This window comes from Alternaria atra (assembly GCF_907166805.1).
Source record: "Alternaria atra isolate CS162 genome assembly, contig: 29, whole genome shotgun sequence".
NCBI lineage: Eukaryota > Fungi > Ascomycota > Dothideomycetes > Pleosporales > Pleosporaceae > Alternaria > Alternaria atra.
In genome coordinates this window covers 3,345,858-3,368,767 of record NW_025091327.1, presented here as the reverse complement: position 1 = coordinate 3,368,767, position 22,910 = coordinate 3,345,858, and the positions used below count along the sequence as shown (strand labels likewise).

The 22,910-nt window shown below is 49.8% G+C and overlaps 3 protein-coding genes across 3 annotated transcripts; 2 read left to right on the top strand and 1 right to left on the bottom strand.

Moving 5' to 3' along the window:
• Positions 1 to 3,379: 3,379 nt before the first annotated feature.
• ALTATR162_LOCUS9379 (uncharacterized protein) lies at positions 3,380 to 5,018 on the top strand (the record flags this gene model as incomplete). Its single annotated transcript, XM_043317012.1, has 2 exons — positions 3,380 to 4,064; positions 4,831 to 5,018. 2 exons carry the CDS (start codon positions 3,380 to 3,382, stop codon positions 5,016 to 5,018), a joined length of 873 nt encoding a protein of 290 aa, XP_043172947.1.
• Positions 5,019 to 10,097: 5,079 nt separating this feature from the next.
• On the top strand, positions 10,098 to 18,438 carry ALTATR162_LOCUS9378 (uncharacterized protein; the record flags this gene model as incomplete). The annotated part of the gene is made up of 8 exons (XM_043317011.1): positions 10,098 to 10,483; positions 10,537 to 10,576; positions 10,628 to 10,791; positions 10,847 to 11,153; positions 11,200 to 11,273; positions 11,328 to 11,874; positions 17,746 to 18,201; positions 18,400 to 18,438. The coding sequence occupies 8 exons, from the start codon at positions 10,098 to 10,100 to the stop codon at positions 18,436 to 18,438; spliced, it is 2,013 nt and encodes a 670-aa protein (XP_043172946.1).
• A 3,433-nt stretch (positions 18,439 to 21,871) lies between these two features.
• ALTATR162_LOCUS9377 (uncharacterized protein) lies at positions 21,872 to 22,885 on the bottom strand (the record flags this gene model as incomplete). Its single annotated transcript, XM_043317010.1, has 1 exon — positions 21,872 to 22,885. One exon carries the CDS (start codon positions 22,883 to 22,885, stop codon positions 21,872 to 21,874), a length of 1,014 nt encoding a protein of 337 aa, XP_043172945.1.
• Positions 22,886 to 22,910: the final 25 nt, after the last annotated feature.

Sequence of the window (22,910 nt, the reverse complement as noted above, 5' to 3'; positions counted from 1 at the left end):
CAACAGATGTTCAAGCCTCAAGTCAAGCCGGAAGCTGAGACTTGATTGACTTGATTGTTGACAAGTCTGCTGACGACAGCCAGAGTGGAAGCGAAGTAGATGGAGAGACTGACGAAGAGGCTACAGACGAACAGGACGAGACAAATCTGGACGAGGAGCAGGACGTCGGATCGGATACAGCAGAGATCTCAGGAGAGGACGAGAATGGACTGCATAGCGACAGCAGCTGTAAGGGGCTGCGCAAAGTATGCCGATGCCTGGTAACAGGATTGTATTCGATAAAGAAGAAAACCTATCTATGGTGCTGCGATATCTATATACGTTTAGCTTATCGTTCGCGTAGCATCTTGAAGCTTCTAGAATGCCGAGGAGGCTCCGAAGGTTCCACCGAGGATCACTATAGCATCCGGGCTCTAGCCCGTTACACCTGCCTCAGGGCGAGCTCGCTGCGACACAGCTACGGTGTCCTCCTGCACATGGAGGTTGTTTCGGAGTCATATCCTTCTCTTCCAGTTGTTTGTATGGCGCTGGCGGCGGTACTATGGCAAAAACGAAGCGGGATCGACCGGCAGCAAGCCAGCCAGGACTTGTTATCGCTACGTAGGCGTCTTCCTGGAAAACGCAAGCGTTCAACCCATCCACAGACGGTTGAGAGTGTATGCAAGTGCTTCGGGAGCTTGTCATGGGGACGTTTAACGCTGGGGAGAGCTAGTCAGGTAGAGTAGCATAACTCGACGCTTCGTAGAGAACCAGCGTGCACGCAGGATCAAGATCACGATCACGACAGGAGCAGACGGATGCCAGGCTATGCTACATCCCTAGCCACTTCATCGCCGGAGCGGCCCGCCATCACATGTAGGATGCGCCATCAATAGAGAAAATCTGATGGAGGAGAGATGGACTTGGATTTAGCTGGGGTCTGTACGCACACAGTAAATGCGTGCAGGGGTACCGCGCAGCTTTTACCATAGGCATCGCGCGAAACGAGTAGATACCTTAGTGGAACGCATTGTACACAGCTCTATTTATAAAACCGGCCCGTGACTACATTCGGAGCATTCTCCTCACTGTTGAAGCTTGTCCCGTGTGCTAGTATACCCTCGGTTACTCCACGCATCAAACTCAACGATCATGGAGTGATCAGAGTGCAAGGGGATCTTCTCCTCCATGAACTCTGGAAGTCAGAGTAGAGCTGACTTGACGCCCACCGCCGTCAGGAAGTCGCCAGCCCTTTCTCAGCGCTGACTTTCGTTGTCCTGTTGCAGACTATTAGCCCTAAGTTTCGGCTTTCCTCAGACCAAGGGACCATACCAACTCTAGTTGTCTTGTCGCAACGTCTCATGAACGCTTACAATCTTCGGATGTGAATGCAGGAGCTCTGTGGTGATGACTGAGGACAATATCCCGTACGCGCTTGAGCGACATTCGGATTTCTTCCTCTTGCTTCAACATATCGTTTATCTCTCCCAGTGTAGGAATTGACTGGGAAGTAACACCGATGCATTCGTTTCCGTGTGTTCGTTGTCTATAGAATTGAGAGAACTCATTGATGAGCTCGGCGTTGTCTAGTACCTAGCAGAGTCAGACTTATTGTAAAGGAAGATAGAGTCTTCCATACCTGATTGAGTCGAGTATAAAGTTCAGAACTATCCGAAGGCTGTGGAACAAATCCAGCACAACGCGCAGGACCCGAGTCATTCGTCTTCATCCCTAATGAACGAGAAGCCTGGAAGCGGTGGATTATGTTACTGCTAGAGGCAGGCACGCACATATGGCCGTGTAATGCTGGTTGAGGTAGACTGTGTCGTTTTAGATGGCTGATGCGGACGATAAAGGCTCAAGCTCTTATCATGGCATCAATCGATTGGGTATACTTCAAGGTAGCCCTAGAGAGGCGGCCCGGGAAGCGGAATCAACAGGACGTCAATGGTGATTACTAAACTTCAGGGACGCCCAATCAGAGAAATAGCGAACCGCAGATCTCGATGATATAGGAAAAGCCTTGTTCGTGCATCACTTCCAACTCGCGGTTTGATTCGTTGATCTTAAGAAGGGGGTCACGATCGGAGCTTGACTCTGCCGACGCAAAACTTCACAGTATGGACGCGCAATCGCGATCCAGCACAAGCCCAATGCGGCTTTCGTATGTCGGGGGTTCACCAGCTCGCCAAATTCGCGCCGCATGTGGGTAACGAGTGGTATTTGGCCTGCGCAGGTGGGGCTAGTCGCCGAGATGATGCGCGCTAGTGTGATCTATTATACGGTCTCCTACTCGGTCGTACTGCGCGGCTATGCCCGGTGTAGCAAACGTGGCAGACAGCCGACGCGGTGCGGGTGTTGATCCGCACGGCCCCAGTTCATTCCTGCAAAGAGAACCAGCTGTCCCGTAAAAACACGACAACAGCGAGAATTTCACTTTTTGGAATCGACTTAGTTGAACGCACGCAAACGTCTGATAGAGATGGCACTCGACTAGCGAGCACTCAGAAGTAGCGCCCACTGCTGCTGAGGCGCCATGGCGACACCGTGGCCTCGAAGGTCGACCTGGCCGATTCCAATAGACGAGCACGCTACCAACCTCAGCGCTTTCCTCCGCGAGATACTATCGCTAATCGAGCGCAATGGAGGCCAACAACCTCTGCCAGCAGACCTCGTCGGCGACATCATACGCGGCGCATTGACATTCGTCCTAAAGACGCAGCACTCCCCCGACCTCAGCAGCCTCGGCGACGCCCTCAACGTCGCACGAACCGAGGCCAGAGCCACAGCAGAAAACACAGCGCAGGCCCTCGATCAGATCAAGCAAGAGCTCAAATCCACCACAGAACTCGTTCAATAATCTGCAGCGAACATACAACGGAATGGCAACACAGCAGATGAGGCGAGGGCAGCGACCAAAGACGCCACAGAGGTGGGTAGAGCGACGCTAGCGATGGCGCGAGAGACCAGGAACAAAAGACAACAAGAGCAGGCGAACGGACCAACAAGCTACGCTACAGCGGCAGCTAAAGGCGTCCCACTAGCAGGTACATACAATGCACAAACTCTCAAAGCACCCTCTGTGCAGACACAGCGTGAGGTCATTGTGAACATTAGGGACCCGCTCACCATACAGAGCCTCAGGGCAATGAACCCCAGCAACCTGAAACTTCATGTCCAGCGTGCTATCGAGCAGAGCGACAACGAGAACATAACAAGCGTGAAGATTATCTCATCTAACCAGCTAAAGAGCGGAGACTTGAGCGTCAAGACAGCTAGCAGCAGCGGGGTCGAGGTGCTGCGACAGTTTGCGGACGACTGGGCCCACCGCATTATAAATGGGACTACAGTGCAGATCCCGACGTACGGCATCCTGGCACATGGCATACGCACGAGCACGATGGATATGAGCAAGTTTGAAGAAAACAGAGTGCGGATCCTGCAGGAGTCAGACGAGGACGCGCTTCCCAATGGAAGTGATACTGCAGAGCTAGTAGAAGCGTCAGCTGAATCGCGGGATCAAGAGACATTGCCTACAGGCTCAAAAGACGTAGCATCTCTACAGGAGACGTCTACACAAGACATCTCGAGAGGCGCATCTGTACGATGGCCCTACCCCACTCCAGTGTCCTTTGGATCAGTTCCACGTCAAGCCAGTACTATGCAGGAGACGTTTGGGCCAAGAAGAGACACTGATCCCGACGCAACTGCTCTCCAAAACTTGCGCACCAGTTCTGGAAGAAATATCCGACTGTCGCAAAGGGGACAAGACGCCGTTGACTCTTCCCACACACATGCTACGCAACGGTATACAGAAAAGAGAGCACGACGCGAAGCTCATACTCTTCGACTAGAGCGTGCTAGACTCGGTCAGCAAGTGGCTCACGCTTTCGCAACAGCACAGTCTATTCTCACACACCGGAAAGACCTATTGCCGCCACCAGACTTCTGGCACCAGCTAAAGCGACATCCTGAAGGCAAGGGATTCCGGCATGCTGCAGACGCCGAACTTGCATCGCTCGAAAAGAAGAAAACATCTGAACTAGTGGACCATCCAGATGACAAGCAGTGTGTCCATCAACCAAGTAAGTTACTTGGTTGACACCAGGGCACCAAGCAACTGTGGACCCTCTGGACCGACCGGTTCAACCGGTTCCTTAAACGTAAGCAGATCGTCTTGAGGTGATTGGCCAGTGTTGCGCGTGGGTGCTTAAGGTTCCAACTAATTTAGTCCGGCCCACTGTAGTGCTCTAGCGCCCTGATGTCAACCAAGTAAGTTACTTGGTTGATGGACACGCTGTCCTCAATCGCCACATTGACTACTTACCCCGTCAACCACAGTGATACAAGGGTATCTTTCGTCTGATTATTACCGACTGAGTAGTCCCCGTGCTGCCGGCAATAAAGGTAAAGATTGCGACCCTTCCCAATTCACTCTGAGTGGTGACTATTGCTCCAAAGAGTCCTGTCTTCATACTGCTTCAGCACATGTTCTAGACTCTCTAACCGCACAGGCTTCGTAATGAAAAAATCTACGCCAGCTGCGTAAGCCTTTTCCTCGTCGCGATCACTGGCTAATCCCGTCAAGGCGACTATAACAGCCGGGGTAAGTGCATCAGTCGTCAGTCTCAAAAAGCCCCGTTCCTTTTCTATGGAGCGAGTCTTCCGAATAGTCTCAAAACCGTCCATGACAGGCATTGATAGATCTGTAAGCCTAGTCAGAACCTAGTCGTGTACAGATGGGAATTTCCGCAAGACATTCTTGTGGTGTGCCTAAGGAAGTGCAGCGTTCCTCCAATTAAAAATGTGGTAGCTGCAGACGTAGTAGGAGAGATAACGAAAGATAGATAGGAGACCCGGAAGAAGAGCGTACCCATGAAGATGATGTCAAAGCACTCTGGATGCTTCTTGACCGCCTCAACCGCTACGGCTCCGTTCTCCGCCTTTTGGATGTTGCGACAGCCATACTTCTTCAGAACCGCCCCGAGGAGCCTCGTGTTCAGTGCGTTATCGTCGACAATAAGAACGCGAAGTTCTGACCGACGGTTGCTCAGTTGGCCGTCCCATGCACCCTCGCTGGGGGTACTGGCTTCCTCTTGTTGAACTACACTTTGAGATGACGCACTACGAGGCCGTTGTAGTCCTTCATCTGGATTCTCTTTCCCTTTTGCTTCCTCATCTTGCTGGCTTTTTTCATCCTTGGCCGGAGTTTTTCCCTCGCGAAGATGTTTTAGCTTGTTGACACATGATATAAGCGCTCGGGACAGATAGCGAGGACCAAGAGGGTGTAAGGGGCTACGCAAAGGTTGCTGATGCCTGGTAACAGGATTGTATTCGATGCCCTCCTATCTACTGCTCATGCTGAGTCTATAAACACCCGGTAGTGCTGTGTTCGAGAAGCTTCTAGCGATTCCCAGAACACCGAGTAAGCCTCGAAGGTTCCACCGAGGAACACTACACTAACTAGGCTCTAGCCTATCACAAGCTCCACCATACGGGAGTACGCGGGGAGGCTGCGCTTGCTTCGTAGTTGGCTGCATCAAGCCAATGCAACTAAGGATCCACTGCTCGACCTCTGAGTGAGGTAGTGGATACGTCTTTGGCTTTTGGAATTTTCCTTTTAGCCTTTCCCGTCGATATTCGCTTCCCCGGCAGGGCCCGCTTATCGATCTGCGACGGCATGGTTGGGCACCCTTGTTGACGACTCCGGAGACACCCGTCGGGGGTTTTGATCAATGAAAGAGAAGACAAGCAAAGTCCGCAAAAAGAAGGTGAGGTTGCCCGAGGCTGGCATCCAGTTTCGTTACCGTGTGATTGTGTCATCGGATATGTTCTTTTTTCGCGTATCTACGTCATGTCATGCGAAGCCTGGACTCTAGCCGCAGATCCTAACCTCAACTTCTAAGGCTGTCTGCATCTCCAGCTCTAGTTACTTTAGACAATGCGCGTCCCACCAATGACCTTTTTGGCACTTTCTCACCTGCATTATTCCTCATTAGGAGTCTCACGTCGACATTCAGCTCACCTGAGGTCACATCATCGGACTTCCCGGCAGCAGCTTCCCTCAGTACGGAAACCTGCATAGCCAAGGGTCGTCACATTCCGAAAGCCTGGGATACACCTCGGGTGAAATCCTGTGATTGATCCACGTTTGAGACCTTCGTACTCAGGTACCCTGTAAGGCATTGGGCTTTGAGAAAGCTCAGACGAGCTTGGGAGTGAGTACCCGTGGACGCCAGCATAGCATGACGTGCTCTTAGCAGAGGCCGTATCAAACTTATTCTCAACAATCTCACTGATAACACGCGTCCCCACATTCCATGATGCGTAACAGGCGTCATTGCCCGGGCTTTGTTCGATCACCAACTGATGAGACTCCATATACAGTGGATGCAGGGCAGTCAACACCATCAAGCGGCGTGACGCTTTCTTAAGCTGTGGCGCAGCTACCAGCTATCGGCGATGTCCTACGATACGAAATGTCACTTTCACTAGGTCGTCATCATGATACAATTGAAGTCCTGCGATAAACTATAATTCCTGCCAGGAAAGGTACTAGTACGCAGCCATGCCCTCAATCGGACAGTTGCTAGCCCTGAAAGTCAAAAGAGGTATCCAAGCGTTCGCGACTGCGGTAACGTAGCTTTACAGAGGCTACGACACATGGGGATGGCCGGCGCAGTTCTTTACGTTCGCATGTTTTCTTCCGAAGGTACGCACGCTACTTCTCAGCCACCTGTGGACGCTCGAGTGAATTTTTCAGAAATTCTCCGGTGAGGCTCCAGTGATACCTGATCTTCGCTCCCCCAAAGCAGTGTAGTAAAGCCCAGTACATTCGAGGATCAAGGGACGATAGCGTCCAATCGTTCAGGCTGTCCCAGATGCTCATCATACCTGTTGTCGAGTAACAAGAGCGCGTACCTCAGCCTTTGATACAGCAATACCTCCTAGAGTCGCAACTACCACGAACAGACTGCCAATCAATTCTACGGGAACAGCTCGTCTGATCACACTGCGCGACCACACTTTATCGGGTTCGCCGTATCCCCAAGGCACGGCAGGTCTGATTGGGTTTCCATCTTCTGATATTGAAATTGGACTGCAGGATCGAAGTGGAGCGATTCGCTTCATGCCTTACCGATCATGTCGACTGGACAGACCCACTTGGCGTTGACCACTACAAGCGAGGCAACTTTCAGCTAAGCGTTGGTGGTGCCACGGGAAGCCGGCATGTCAGAACGTCAATCACAGCTCCTAAGCCGCCTCGCTCTCACTGTGCCCATCACATTCACTCACTTTGCATTCAACCTCCGAGCAAACACATATACCGTGTCCCTGCACTCAACGAGCGCGGAACACTAAAACAGCTCAACAGAAATTGAGGCTGTAGAGCCACCAATAATAGCTATATTGACGAGATCTTATGGCGGGGTACTCGTTTCATGCTTGCGATCAACTTGTGCTACTTGTATTTACTTGGAAGCCTGACGTTGTGGCCGTGGCGCGTTGTTTTGAGTGAAGCTGCTGATGCACCACTTAAGGACTCCTCACCACCCGCAGCATTAACCACCCGTTTCTTACGCTTGGTAGCGTGTTGGAAAGGCATTGAAGCCTCTCTCTTCCTCTTTTGGGACAATTGGGGAGCTTTGGCAGCGTTGTGAGCCTCTCGTTGGCGAGCGCGTCCAGCTGCTTGTCTAGCCTTCTCAGCCTTCTTCTTCTTCCTGACTACCTTGGCCGCCTCTCTCGCTACACGCTTCTTCTCAGCTATTTTGTGCTTGTACGACTGAGCAGCCTTCTTGAGCTTAGCTGACTCGGCTCTTTGGAGCTGCAGCTCCTTCTCTTCTCGCTCCCTCGCAGCCCGTCGAGCCTCTGCTTCTCGGACCTTCCTTGGTGACCAAATAACAGCTCCACCATAGTACTCCTTACGCTGCTGAAGATCAAGAGGCTTGCTACGCTTTGAATGCTTCTTCTTGTAAAGTAAAGCCTTCCTCAGCCCCTTATTTTCGTGGGCAAGCAGGTCAGCTCGAATGGAATGAGAGTGAATTGATTGACTAAGCGTCTGCACCTCCTTATTGCCTTACCCTTGGCGTTTTCTTCAAGGAGCCGCCTCATTTTCCTCCAATCTGAGGCACTAAGTACTGAAGTTGAGCTCTCTCTTGACTCTTGCTCTTCTGGGCTGGTTTTGCTAAACCTTTCAAGTATAGCGTTGAGTTCAAGCGGGATATACCGGTAGCTTTAAACGAGTTGAGTATCGTCGTTTCTTTAAAGGAGCTTCCCGCCCCTTCCAGAACAGGAGGAAGAAGTCACCATTGTTAACTGGGAGCAGCCCCCGGCTCCTCTCAAGAAAAGCTGACAGCTCGTTGGAGTAGGCCTCTGAGAGAGGCTTGAACAAGCACACATCAAGCGGCTGCAACGTGTGCGTCGAATGGGGAGGAAATATAGCTAGGAGTATCTTATGTTAATCACAATACTCAATAAACTCTGGGGTAATGTGAGATCCATGGCCATCAAGGACAAGTAGCCGGTAAGACCGTCGAGTTTTCGCCTTGGTGTAGCGATCAAACACCTGTTCGAGCCAGGCAAGACCTATATCATTGTTTGTCCAGCCCGGTTGTGACGAGGTAACGTGTCCGGAGTGCTCTCCTGGCTTAATTTCCTCTACCCAGCTTGATTGTACATTACCGGAAGCTGACTGAAAGACGAGGCTTGGCGGCAAGTATGATCCATCCGCGCACACACAAGCCAGAAGGCTAATCCACTCGCGATTGCCATCTTGGCTGGCCTCTCTAACCTCCCTCCTCTGCCACATCCATCTGCTGAATACTCGTTTTGAGCGGCCGGTGATACCAAGCAAGAAGCCCTTCTCATCCATATTGTATGTGTGACGAGGCTCGACATCATATTCAGCGAGTTCGGTACGCAGAAGGTCAAAATGCAGGCTGTATTTAGCCTCTGAGTCAGCTTGGTAGCGATTGCGATTCATACCGACGGTCCACTTGGAGTTAAGTTGGTCACTGTTCCGCTTCAGAGAGCGGGTAACCCCGCTCTCGCTGATAGGTTTCTTGGCTACTCTTGACGCGTAACTTTATACCAGCAACCTTGTAGGAGGTACACCTCGCTTTGTAAGCTTGTTATTATATCGTACAAGCTCCCGCTCTTGTTGTGGATCGAGTTTTCGTCGGCTGAGGCCCTCGCTTGTACGCGACGCTTGAACAGCTCGGTGCCTTCGCGATAGCGTAGTGTGATTAACACCAAACTGGTTTGCTATATCCTTGTAGCGAAAAGGTTCTCCAGATGGCAGACATTCTATTGCTGTAATAGCGTCAACGAGTGCGCTCATAGTGGTGGAGTTATATGAGGTTGAAGTTTTGGGGTGGTTGGTGCCCCGCACTCGTTGACTGACCGCGCTCGTTGAGTGCACGGACACGGTAACAGCTTGATTCCTGTGATGTAAATGTGACGCACTAACGTATAAGAATCCTCCGCGGTGTGACTGAAGCATGTCCCCGTTGAGTTAGGTCGATATCGAGGCGAGTTGCACATCTGCACATAGCTCGCTCGGAAATGCACCTCGTTGGGTCAGGAGTCCGACTAACGCTAGGCCATTTGCGACGGCCTGCAGGCTGATAATCCCTGAGATCTACCGATAACCCGTCCCACTATATCGTCGACCATGATTTTCTCGCTTATCTACACCTTCTCAGCCGCAAGCCCAGCAGGAAAAGTTGCCGATCACGAACTTGAATGGGCGCCACGGCTACAAAGATCACTAGCAAATGCGCTGGACAACCGAAATACCGAACTAACACTTAGAACGTGCATAAGCTCCACTATAACTTTCGCTAAACCACGAGCCATCCTAGATTCAGTCAAAGGAGCGTTCAGAAAAGGAGTGTTTGTACACGTCAACAGGTGGAGACGCCTCCCCGCGTTCTTAGCACTTTGCCTCATGGAGCAGTGCCATTCTGCCTCGAGATGTGCATGGACGCCGAACTGATGCATACTAATTCACAGTATCTGGTTGACATGCATGACATCAAGCGCTACTCGGCAGACTAAGAATCTTTTATCTTGTTCATAGTCCTCCCAACCATTTGCATCGCGCCTTAATTTCCGCCATGGCTACATCTTGCTGGAGTCAATCTAGTGCAATCTTAGTTTGTGTTACCCTCATCCTTTCGCTAAGTACCGCTACACCACTTCAACACTCAAAACGCCAGAATGCTGGTAGCTTCGATTTTATCATTGCCGGCGGCGGCACCGCGGGGTTAGCTTTGGCAGCACGATTGACAGAGGAAGGAACACATTCTGTCTTAGTCCTTGAAGCTGGTTCAAGGCCAGATACGGTGGCCTCGTATCAGGCACCTGGGGCTGACCTTCAGGTGCTGGGCTCTCCGATCGACTGGGCTTTCGGCACACTTCCTCAGTCTGGCCTGAACGACCGTCAACTCATATACAACCAGGGACGGTGTCTTGGTGGCAGTTCTGCTATCAACGGACTCGCGTACACGAGAGGTTCCTCAGTATCTATGACTTATGGGCTTCACTGGGCAACAGCGGTTGGAGCTGGGAAGAGGTGTTTCCTTACTTCAAGAAGGTACGGCAGCTCTGCAAATGCACGTGTAGTTGCTAATTGTTGCGAAAATAGTCTACGACGTTCAACCCGCCTTCAGCAGAGAATATTACCGCGCAGGATTACAACGCTTCATTGTATGCAGACGGTCCGGTGCAACTTGCTTATCCGCCGTACGTGTATGCATACCCTGGGAGTGAAGCGTTCGTTGAGTCGCTCTCTGCTCTGGGCCTACCAAAGTACGTACTCTAACACAACGCGATGAGTAGTCGGTGACTGACGAATGAAAACTAGAGTCCAGGACCTTAATGGCGGCACAAACATCGGTACGAAGCATGAGCCGTTTACTATGGACAACCAATATCGTCGTAGCTCAAGCTACGATAGTTACTACATGCAAGCGCGAAACAGACCGAATCTCAAGGTTCTTGAGATGTCTCCGGTGCAGCAAGTCATCCTTGAAAAGGCTGGAGATGCAGTTGTTGCAACTGGAGTTGTATACATTGACTACGCGACTGGTCAGACGCTAAACGCGACGGCAAAGAAGGAGGTTATCTTGAGCGCCGGCGCACTGAAAACCCCTCAGCTGCTCATGTTATCGGTATGTTGGTCATAGTCGACTAAATCTTCTTTGTTAATCTGTGTAGGGAATTGGCCCCACTGAAATCCTTGAAGAAGCCGGGATCCAGCCGTATGTTCTTAACGAGAATGTAGGAAAGAAGTAGGTCGCTGGGATATGCTACACGATCTACATGGCAAAGCTGACTCGGAACAGTCTCCAAGATCACATCTACTTTAGCGTCATTGCGGAGGCCGACCCATCCATCTCGTACTCGCCCCTTTATCACGACTATTCGAAGCTTCAACAAGCAACGCAAGAATACAAAGAAGCAGAAGGCCCACTCACAGCCCCAGTCGGCCTAGCATTCGGCTTCGAGAAGATCTCTTCCGACACACTCGCCAGTATCGGCGCCTCAGCACTAGCTGCCCAGAACCGCTCTGACCAAGCGCACATTGAATACCTTTATGAGACTATCTACTACCCAAACCTTCCCTCCCCTTACTATTCGAGCAAGGAGTACAATACCTCCTACGTGAGCTTCACCGCTGCCATTCTTGCGCCAACCTCCAGAGGAACCGTATCCGTATTGTCAAACAGCCTTTCGGACCCTCCTCAAATTGATCAACAGTATTATACAACCCCAGAAGACCGCGCCCTCGCCCTGTACTCATTCAGAAATCTCCGAAAACTCCTCGCCAAGTTCGCTACGTACAACTTCACCATCGGCCCCAACAACGGTGAGGTAGCGCCCGGTCCACACGTTCAGTCCGACGAAGAAGTTCTTGATTATATAAGACAGACAGCTGTGCCGGTTTGGCATGCGTCCGGGACGTGCGCTATGCTTCCGAGAGAGAGGGGAGGCGTTGTGGATGAGAAGTTGAAGGTGCATGGGGTGCAGGGGTTGAGAGTTGTGGATGCGAGCGTTTTTCCGGTTATTCCTGATGCGCATACGGTGGCACCGACGTACATGGTTGCTGAGATGGCCGCGGTGATTATCAAAGATGATTATGGGACTTGAGTGGAGATGATGGTGTGAAGAAAGGGCGGTAAAGGTACGAGGTGTGAAAGGTAGATAGGAAGCTAAGTCAGCGTACAGCCCATGACTCTGATCTGCACTATTGAGAGTCGATATTTCATTTTCTAGAAGTCCTGATGGGCTTGAAGAGGTCAGGCGAGTACCTTAGCGGGCCGCGGAAGATGATACCAGGATTTTGATCAATTTCAACATGGCCTGGAAGCTAAGTACCACAATTTCAATGTGGTCGCCCCCTGATGTATAGTCAGCAAGGCGATACATAGCAGCAGATAAGCGTTATCCAATCACCATCATATCTTTTTCCCTTCCCGTAAGTGGGAGTTCGTCCTATTGTAATCGTATGCCGACGGCAAGAAGACTCATAAAAGCTCGCAAGGCTACATCTTTTCCTCTTCAGTGGTCCTATCAATTGGAAGGCGACGCTACAACGATGTATCACGAAGTTCACTCCAGAGGCTGAATTCATTGCTGCTTCGTCCGCAGGTACCGAACTCATATGGTGGTAGAGAATTTTGAGGGATATCGGTTTTGACTGGAACAACGAGCAGAGACTTTACTATAATAATCAACAAACAATCCTCCTCCTTACAGCCGTCACATCCCGCCTCAAAACAAGCCTTCGATACGTCGACATCCATCATCACTGGACAAATCAAGAAATACTGTCAAACAGCATCGATATCTTATACAGACAAACTAGCTGTTATCTAGCAGACAGCCTCACAAAACTTCTACCCTACAAAAACTTGATCGTTGAATTTCACTTTTCATTTCAAACATTTTCGCATCTTAGAGCAACAAGCTCAACTAAGTAGCCTGCTCAACCAAACGAACCTGTTCAACCAAAATGACACGCATCATCCCATGTATAGAACGTGAAGCAGTCAGGACCTCAAAACAAGCTCTGGGGGCGCCTATCACATAGGGCAGAGGTCCATCAACACTGTGGCGGCGGACGATCGCCCATTTGGAACAGCTCCGTCATCGGTTCCAACCCGCACTTTATACATTCCTCCATATTTAATAAGGCGAGAGGTGGCCCGCGGTCACATCAGCTCCCAACATGCATTCGAACCTGAAGGGAGTTTGTAAGCCTAGGACCACATTACATCACTGGAGGCCAGCCATGATTAATCAGGTCTGCGTACTATCGAGCTCAGAACGTATACTTGTACATACACACATGAATACACTCATACACGAGACCCAATACACACACCACCCTTGCTTACACTAACAATGTCGATGAGGTCCATGACTTTGTCTGTTCGGCTTGCTGAATGCTTCTTGTGGAACCTTTTCTGATAGTCTAATGCATACGCTTCACTCCCATTAACGCAAGCGCTGCCAGAACATGCTCTACTCTCATTACCGAACGTATGGAGTAGTGAAGCAGGCAGCGATGTGACAGAGTTAGCGACTTCTGTAGACTCACTTAATCGGTGCATAAACCCGCTAAGATGCGGTGAAGTTGAAGCAAGCAGTACACGTAGGCAGACCAGGGCCTGAGCCAAGGCCAAACCGATACTTGGACTAAAGGTCACGTGTCCTGAAATTTGACAACTGCTCGCCGTGGCGCCAGTTTCCATGCATTATGAAACTACACTCCGATCATCCGCCCCTCGAGGCAGTCGTTGAGAAACGCCAGCAGGCCCGAGTTTCAGGGTATGGCCACCAAAATCGATCACTTAATCACTAGTTTCTCTACCAGCTTTCTCATCATCGAAAGTAGAGTCCTGGGTCAAAGGAATTTTGGCCCAAATCTCTCAGCCCTTAATCACAAGTACGGCGGGGACCACACTCAGCGCGAGTCCGATAAATCCAAGCAAGCTGCCAGCCCCACCGACTTCCAAATTTGTGAGTATGGAATATGACGCGAGGGGCAAGAAGGCGCCAAAGTATTACAACGGGTGAGACTGCCGATAGCACCAAGGCAGCGTACTTCTAGTACGAGTCTGTAAGGTAGTCGACAACACTTATGTAGACTGAGTAAAGACCGACTCCGACAACGCAAACTCCAATCGCAGGCACAATCCAGTAAATGTAAGGTCTCGAACTCCAGCCATACAGGAACAGACCGCCTGTAAATAATAATGAACCAGGGATGCTGGTATACAAATCGTGCTTCGAGGATTGGTTTGCCCGAATTTTCGTTGTTCTTAGATGCTGTGCGGAAATACAACCAGTCCTGTAACGGATTAATGAGAGTTCCAACAAGGGCACCGACGGAAATAGCAAGCTGTACAAGTCCGGTTTGCAAGATGTTCTAGTTGTATTTGTCGCCAAAAGTCTGAACTGCGGAGGAGAAGAAGAAGAGGTAGAGAATACTCTAGGCAAAACTGATCTACAGACTGAAAGTGTAAGCAAGGAGGGTACTAGTATTGGGTCTCTTGTATGGGTGCATTGATGTATATGTGTGCATTGATGTATAGGTGTGTACAAGTGTGCGATCTGAGCTCGAAAGTAGTCGGACACGTTAGTCATGCCTGCAGAGCAGTCGTGTGATGTGGTCCTAGGCTTACAAAAAGATATGGCGACAGGTTCGGTTAGCAGCATCTTCGTGGGCCGCATGAACGAGATTTTCAGGAGCTTGGCGATAGACGGTTTATCGAGTTCGGACTCTGCGTAGATATCTCAGCCAGTCTCCATTCGAAGTCTTTTTGCGAGTTTCTTGAGAATTACGTCACTGCGCATCTCTCCGAGGATGACATAGAATACCAGTATCAAAGCCGCGTTATATATGACCTGCACATAATAGATCCTGGAAACATCTTAGTGGGATAGCCGAGAGAAGCAAAAGTACATACCATCGCCACGATGCATGCAGACCAATATTAGATTTGTTGATTTGAACGATCGCACTGCCAACGAATAGACCAAGAGCAACCCCAGCTACGCTTGTCAATCCGAAAAGCGACATAGGTAGATCTCGCACTATATCACCTTTCCAAACATTACTGACACTGCCTTTGACGATTTTGGCTACAATAGAAGATGCTCCACCGCCTAAGAACCGCGTTACAACGAGAATTGCGAAGTTGTTTGCGAAAGCTGAACCGAAGAGAAGAAGTTCGAAAAAAATGTACGCACCCTCGACAATTGTTAGCGGAATTTCAGAGAGGACGGTAAGACTGTCACAAAATAGCCAGGCATGCATCCTGATGCTTCCGTCAGCGGAACGAAAACGAGAGGAAACAACGCACCGCCTGTGTTTCAGCTGCAAATCGCCCAGCTAAGACTTGGAAACAGCTTATTTCGAACGTCGAACTCCACAACCGTGTAATCATTTGCAGCACCATAAGCGTCTGCTGGCAAACCTATCAAGATGGAGATGAGGTAGACGGTTGCCGTGAGGATCCATTTCTTAGTAAGAGACCACTTGAATCTGTTTTCAATAAGCCATGTACCGCGAGACAGACAATGAGCCGTACGGATGCTCGAGATCATCTGATCCGTTCCAGGTATGAAGTTCGACCTCCTTGCTGTCCTTTTCTCAAGTCTCTGGTTTGCGTTCTGAAGATCGACTGTGATATTCTACGGTGCTAGAAAAAGAACTCCCGTGTTGAGGTTTGTGTTCCGTAGGACGTTAGCCAATGAATCAAGTTTGCGGTAGGATACTATAGCATCGTTTACTTTTCTCTTCGCTCGATGAGGATGGGTTTGACATAGCCGCAAGCGAGTGGGTTAGAACAAGACAGAAGTGAGTCAAATGGACGAAGATATCGAGCTCAGACGACATTCATCTTGGGAAAGTACGAAGAGGCTAGTATTGGGTAATGCACCGACAAGAGTGCACTGACTACCAACATCGGTGCATCGCCCACAGCTAGCCTCTTCGTACTTGATACTAAACGATACGATCGGCAAAAGCACGTGACCTCATTGCAGACTTTTAGCACTAAGAAACTTCAAAGCCGTTAAGAAAATACCATCACAGTGACATCTCCGTGGAACTAGTTTGTGGGCCAACGCATTTACTAAGCCGATTAGCAGGAATTCCAACAGACCTTTAATAAAACATGACGGAGGGTCTAAGTTTATCTAGGCTCTCCTCACTGCCTGCTGAGTTCGACAAGGGAGTGGTTGATAACAAGGTAGTTTTCCGTGGCACTGTTCGCCCCATTTGGACGCAGCCAGATGCCTTCAAATGCAACACGACATGCCGCTTCTACCGCTTGTGTGACGTCAGAGGCACAGGGGCATATCCACAAATCATCTCCAAACGCGACCTTGAGTGTGCCTGGCCACAATCTGATTGATCAATTCATTTTAGCCCCCAGCCTTCCCTACCGTATCCGTGCACCCAATGCGCGGCGAACAGCATATCACCCCAACTAAAAATGAGGCTGCGAAGCCACCCACAATAGCTTTTATCACAAGATTTTGTGTTGGAGTACTTATTTGATGCATGCGAGTTCATGTTACTTATGTTTACTTAGAAGGCCCCTTTTGCTAACCACCCACATCTCCACTTGCGCTCTAAGACGATTATCTTCCGAGCCTTTTTGTTCTTTCAATTTCTTTTTTCAACATTCTACTATCTAGTTTAGCAATATGAGACACCACCTCGCCCAGGAGCGGGGCTTGCCTAAGCCAAGCACATATGTGCGACATGTCTTAGATGTTAGGACCAGAGAAGATACAATTAAATTGTATGATAGACGAATCGCTACCGATATGGAATCGATCTGGAAGGGATTATATACCCCGGATCCCATGACTGACCCGGGGTAACCTAGGACTTGCCATTAGAGACACCGAGCTCATGTCTAAGATATCACCATCGTTGTAAAGCCATTGAGTGCCAACTTGCGCCTCCGCCATGGTTGGCACACCTTGCCTTTTCCCTCGCCAGCCTATCATCAGCAACTTTCTGAATGTTCGCATTCTACTCAATGCCTTACTCTAAAAAATGTTGCCTGCTCCTCTTACTAAGGGTCTACTGGCGTTGATCCCAATAATGGCTTAAATTTGCGCAGTTAGGCTCTCTCTGTGGGGAACAATCAATATTATTGTGATGATCATTTAGCTTGTATACTTTGTACAGGACTTATGTCAGACCGCAATTTATAGTAGCGATTAAATAGCCAAGGCCTAAGCCGCTGATCATGGCCGTGGTATGGCAGATCTGCAGTTCCGCGCTGACTAGCGCAGATCGCGATCAACCCATCACAGCGGGACCATGAATCAAGGTCGCTTCACGGCGTTCTTTACCAACTGATGCCTCAAAACCGATGTGGCCGTTCGCCGTAGGTAAATGTCTATTGTTTGATGACCTTATTGGCTGTCACATACAGCGAACAAATCGAGAGCTAGGCAGGCGTGGATTGCAGTTCTTCCGTTCTGTTGCCCTAGAATTTAGAGCCACCTCAACCATTGCATATAATACTGTACTAGGCCAAAAGTCTGTTTGCATAATGCACAGGCCCCTAGAACACCTGCAGCACGGCCAGTGCTACAGTACCCTTAACTAGTGTCGCTATGACTTACTTGGTGGGTCAGTGCTGTCTCGCTGTGTCGTGGTCTTGCTGATCTATCTGCATGTGACCGGAAGCTTCTGAATATCATCAATCCTTTCTGATTCATCTGCTTTAGGCATTGCTCCTTCCCGTCACGTATAAATATCACCTGCTCTGGCTTCCTAAAGTCGAACATCCCATCATCACCATCATCGACAACTTCCACACTCAAGCAAATACCACAAACACATTTCCAACTTCCCTGTTCTCTCCACAACCAACCCATCAAAAACCCTTCAAGATGTTCACTAAGGCTATCATCCTCACTCTTGCCGCTGTCGCCGTTGCCGTTCCCACCAACGTGGCCCGCCAGGATAGCTGTGGCAGCGACAGCACTGTCCACTGCTGCAACAACGAGACCGCTGACAAGTTGACTGGCCGTGGGCTTATCCCCATCAATGCCGACATTGCCGACCTTCAGAATCTCCTCGGCCAATGCAACGATATCACTGTTGCCGTTCTTGGTGGCGCCGTTCCAATCAAGAACCTGTGCTCCCAGCAGGCTGTTTGCTGTGGCGATATGGAGCAGACGGTAATAGAGTCACCAAACCATCTTAAAGTTATATTTGTGACGGTGTTAAGATAGAGGGGAGGACTGCGCTGAATTGACTATCTGAGGTGGGCTAAGCTACATATATAGATGACCGTACATGAGCTATCCTAACTCGTACTAGAGTTGATCTGGGCAAGGCCCAAACCGTTACAATATTTACTAACAATGACATTCTAGGGTCTCGTCAACCTCGGCTGCACCCCTCTCAACTTGTAGATACACATATCTACAGCGAGGTTGGTTTTAGGAAGTGCGTGACCAGGTTATTTGCAGGAGTGGAAGGCAGCGGATCCTAGCTTTGTTTGTCAACGAGGGTGCTGAATAAGCCTTTCGCTTGTAACAATCTGTTATTATTGATGATTTTTAATTGCTGTCCTCTACATTGTTCTCATTGTGAGCTACTTGGTCCGCTTAGATCTCATTTCTTCATCTGTTTGCCCCAAACATGCTCCACCCTAAGATCTTCCAAGCAGACTTGTCATCAAGCAAACGCGTTTGAATAGTTTGTTTGAATTGCTTGACTATTAGCAAATTAAACAAACTAAACGCTAACTGTAAGAAAACACAAACAAATTAAACGTACGATAGCGATTTGTTTAGTTTGTTTGACTGTTTGACTAATATTATATAGCGAGCTGTTTTATAGCTATCCTAAGGTGTTTTAAGAGCGATTTAAATAAGGTTTTTGAGATAGTAGAGGCAGCGGTTTCGCGATAGTTTTTTTGTGTGTTGTAGTGAGCTTAGTCATTATATGCACGAGCGTCGTCCGCTATCCTGTCGCCCGTCTCCTATCTGCTATACTGCCGTTAGCTACATATTGCAACTATACTACCGTCTCTCTACAGCACTTTTTAGTGTTTCTTGTTGCTCTACACGCTAATTATGCCGCCTCGTAACCTAACACGCGTCACTAAGGGTAAACGCGTTGCTGAGGGCACCTGCGGCCCTCAGAAGCGCGCCAAAACGGCCAAAGGCAGTGCTTCGCAGCCTATCTCGGTAGACGATTCGCAGCCCATCTTGGTAGACGACTTGCAGCCCGAGCTGCCTATCTGCACCTCGCCACGTAAAGCCCTAGTTGCTGCAGCAAGCCAGGCCACCGAAGACGCGCCGTTCGAGTCGCAATTGCGCGACGCTATACCAGAAGATTCTATACAACCACCAGCTGAGGGCAGTAGGGCTGCTACAGAGGCTACAAGTGAGGCTATTGAAAGCGAGGATGATGGTAGCTTCGATGAGGAGTTCGCGGACAACTTTGATGGCATTGATTGGAAGCGTTTACCGCGTTTTATGAAGCCGCTGCGTACGTTAAAGCGTAACAAAAGCTGGGTGTATCAGTACCGTTACCGCGTTGCCTCGCTCCGTGAGCCTAATCGTACGTACTTTGTTTGCAAATACTGCCATCAGCGGAAGATCTTTTGCACCTATCCAGAGGTTACGAAGTCGACTAGCAACGCTATCAATCACCTTGCGCAGAAGCTGCCTGGCCATGGCTACGATCGCAGAGGCAAGCTAGATCCGGCAGCACTACCACAAGGCCAAACGACGCTTAAGATGATGGCTGCTAGCGGTGTTAAGGTGCCTCAAAGCGTCGCTAACGAGCTCGGAAACTTTGATGTACAGCGCTTTCGATACGCAGCTGTAACGTAGCTTGTCGACAACAACCATCCCCTCCGCGAGTTCGAAACGCCTGCGTTTAGGCAAATGATAGAGTTTGCCAATCCAGAGGCAGCTGATGCGCTGTGGGTAAGTCACAACAGTGTCGCTAGTTTCGTGATGAGGCTATATCGCTACATGGAGCCGCAGGTTGTTCAGATGCTGTCGTCTGCTGTTAGTAAGATCCATATAAGCTTCGACGGCTGGACAACAAAAGGCGGCAAACGCGGCTTCTTTGGAGTGGTAGCTCACTTTGCTGACGCCGATGGCACTATCAGGGACCTGCCCATCGCGCTGCCTCAGCTTACGGGTGCCCATACGGGCGAGAGAATAGCTGAAGTTGTTGGCAATATAATCGACGTCTTTGGTATAACACAGAGCCAGCTCGGATACTTTGTGCTCGATAACGCGTATGCCAACGACACTGCTGTCACTAAACTCGCTAAGCGCTTTCAGTTTACAGCAAGCCATCACCGCCTCCGCTGCGCCCCTCACACGCTCAACTTAGTAGGACAGATGATTATCTTTGGCTTTGATAAGGATGCGTACGACAACGATCAGGACGAGCACAAAACAGAGACAGCTTACCTACAAGAATGGCGGCAGCAAGGTCCACTTGGGGTGCTAATTGATATAATTAACTATATCCAAACACCGCAACAACACGATCTTTTTGCTGATTGCCAGCGCCGTGTTAACGCTAAAGCTCCCGATCAAAATCAAGATATATTTGAGCCTGTAAAGCCAGTCGTCACGCGCTGGAACAGCTTCTACGACACCTTTGTCCGCGCCGCAAAACTCCACAACGCTGTTAACGAGTACGCCTAAGGCCATATTGAAAGGACAATGGGAGCTGACGCGTACGCGCATAGCCGTAACAACAAGCCCCCTAAAGTGCCAGCTTGGATGAGATCTAATGGTCTTACGGCTGACGATTGGGCAGTGATTACACAGTATATATCAGTGCTGGAGCCGTTGAAAGAGGCGACAAAACGCCTAGAAGCTCGGGGCAAAGCTGGCCGTTTTGGCGCGATATACGAGGTTATACCAGTCTTCGAAGCTGTACTTGCTGTGTACGAGCAGCTGCTAAAGAACTACGACAGCGTCAACTACAATGCCAACGGCGCGCCTGAAGACCACCTTCCTATTAACCTGCGCGCAGCATGGGCGAAACTCGACGCGTATTACACTAAGATCGACGACTCACCCGTATACTTTGTCGCTACCTGCCTCCACCCATACTACAGAAGCTACTGTGAAAACAGCTGGCGCGACAAGCCGAGCTGGCTTGAGGCAAACAACGCTGGGTTACAGCAACTTTGGGCGCTCTATAGGCCACAAATACAGCGCCTAAGTCGCCTACTAGTGCGGCTCTCGAGCGGCATTAACGACACTATTAACGCGCTTGTCAACGCGGAGCCTTACGGCGCTGTTGAGGTGACAGAGATGGATGAACTTGAGCGTTGGCGACGACTTGAGCCCCGCTGAACCCAGGAGCAATTTGAACAAGATGGTATTTTGGTTAGCTACTGGATGAGCCTACGCCCGAAGTATCCTCACTTAGCGCGCCTGGCGATCGATATATTGACAATACCAGCCTCAAGTTGCGAGTGCGAGCGGCTGTTCAGCGAGCTTGGTGATCTACTAGAGCCACGGCGACGCAAAATCGGGTCACATCTACTTGCAGTAATTCAATGTATACGAAGCTGGCGCGACGCTGGCTTTAAGCCTCCATCTGATTCCGTTGTAAGCGACGTAACTGACGCTGAGATAGCTGCAATATACAATATATGCAGGTGGGACAGCGACGTTGAGTAATTTATATGATATTCGATCAGATTAACACCTAAACGGTATCAAATCTATCAAACTTTCCAACAAATCGCCTTCTAAAATACTATCAAACTAAACAACTCAAACTCTATCGTAAGTTGCATTCAAACAACTCAAATCAGCGTTGAAAGTTTGTTTGAATTGCTTGTTGACAAGTCTGCTCTTACAATGTGTCCAGTTTAGCTTCGAAGACACGGCCCTGAACAGCAGTTCCGTTTGCACCTAGTTTAGCACCAGTAATGTAGATAGAGTCCCAATTTGAGCAAGAGCGCCCCAGGGCTGCGGAACTTGTCGATGCGAGTAAGGTATTGTTGAATTTGACGCGGCTTGTCTTGGCGAGAATGTCCACTTCCATAAGCACAAACACTCCGTTCTCAGCGACCCAGGCTGTCAGACCATCTCGAGAAAGTGCGAAGTCGTCCGGAAATTCCAGAGTGCCATTGATTATGATGTCCGCCGGACCTTTAGCCGCACCGGTTGATAGCGAAATTGGTATTTTGGCGAAAATGCCCTGGTCAAGGCTGATGTAGAACAGCTGGTCTCCCCAAGTGTGAATTCCGTTTACGCCAACATTGATACCGTCTGATATTGGCAACATCGTGGGGTCTGAAATGACGACAGCGTAATCTCCAGTGACAACATTGAGTCGTATAACATTCCCGGCAGCTGAATCACTGATCAGGACATGAGAGGTGTCGTTCTTCGCGAGTCGGGTCATGCCGTTGAGTACCTGAGCGAACGGAATCCGGGCCAAGAGTGAGAGTTGAGCAGGAGCATGTGCACTTCCGTTATTGCTTTCTTCGGGACGCATATCCAGTCTCCACACGGCATTTGAACCGGGAGACAGAGGGTCCGCTGCGGCGATAATGAAGACGTTCTCCTGTAGCTCCATAATTCCAGTAAGAGCGGTAGCATTCGGAATCTGAGCAACAGCAATGGGTGCCTCAGCTGTGTTGGGCGTTATACGATAGATGGACGGAGACGCATAAGACGTCACAAGGATTTCGCCGTTGCGCCGTACCACTAGGTTCTCCAGGTTTGGAGGCCCTGGGACATCCATATAAACCGAGATGCTTGAGTTCGCAGCTTTTCGATGCATCTTCTCCGCAGTGGGATGGGCAAAAACTGCAACAGGAAGCCAAAGAGTGCATAGAAGTGGAAGATAGTTGCAAAGCATGGCGAAGGGATTGTCGACGGATGAG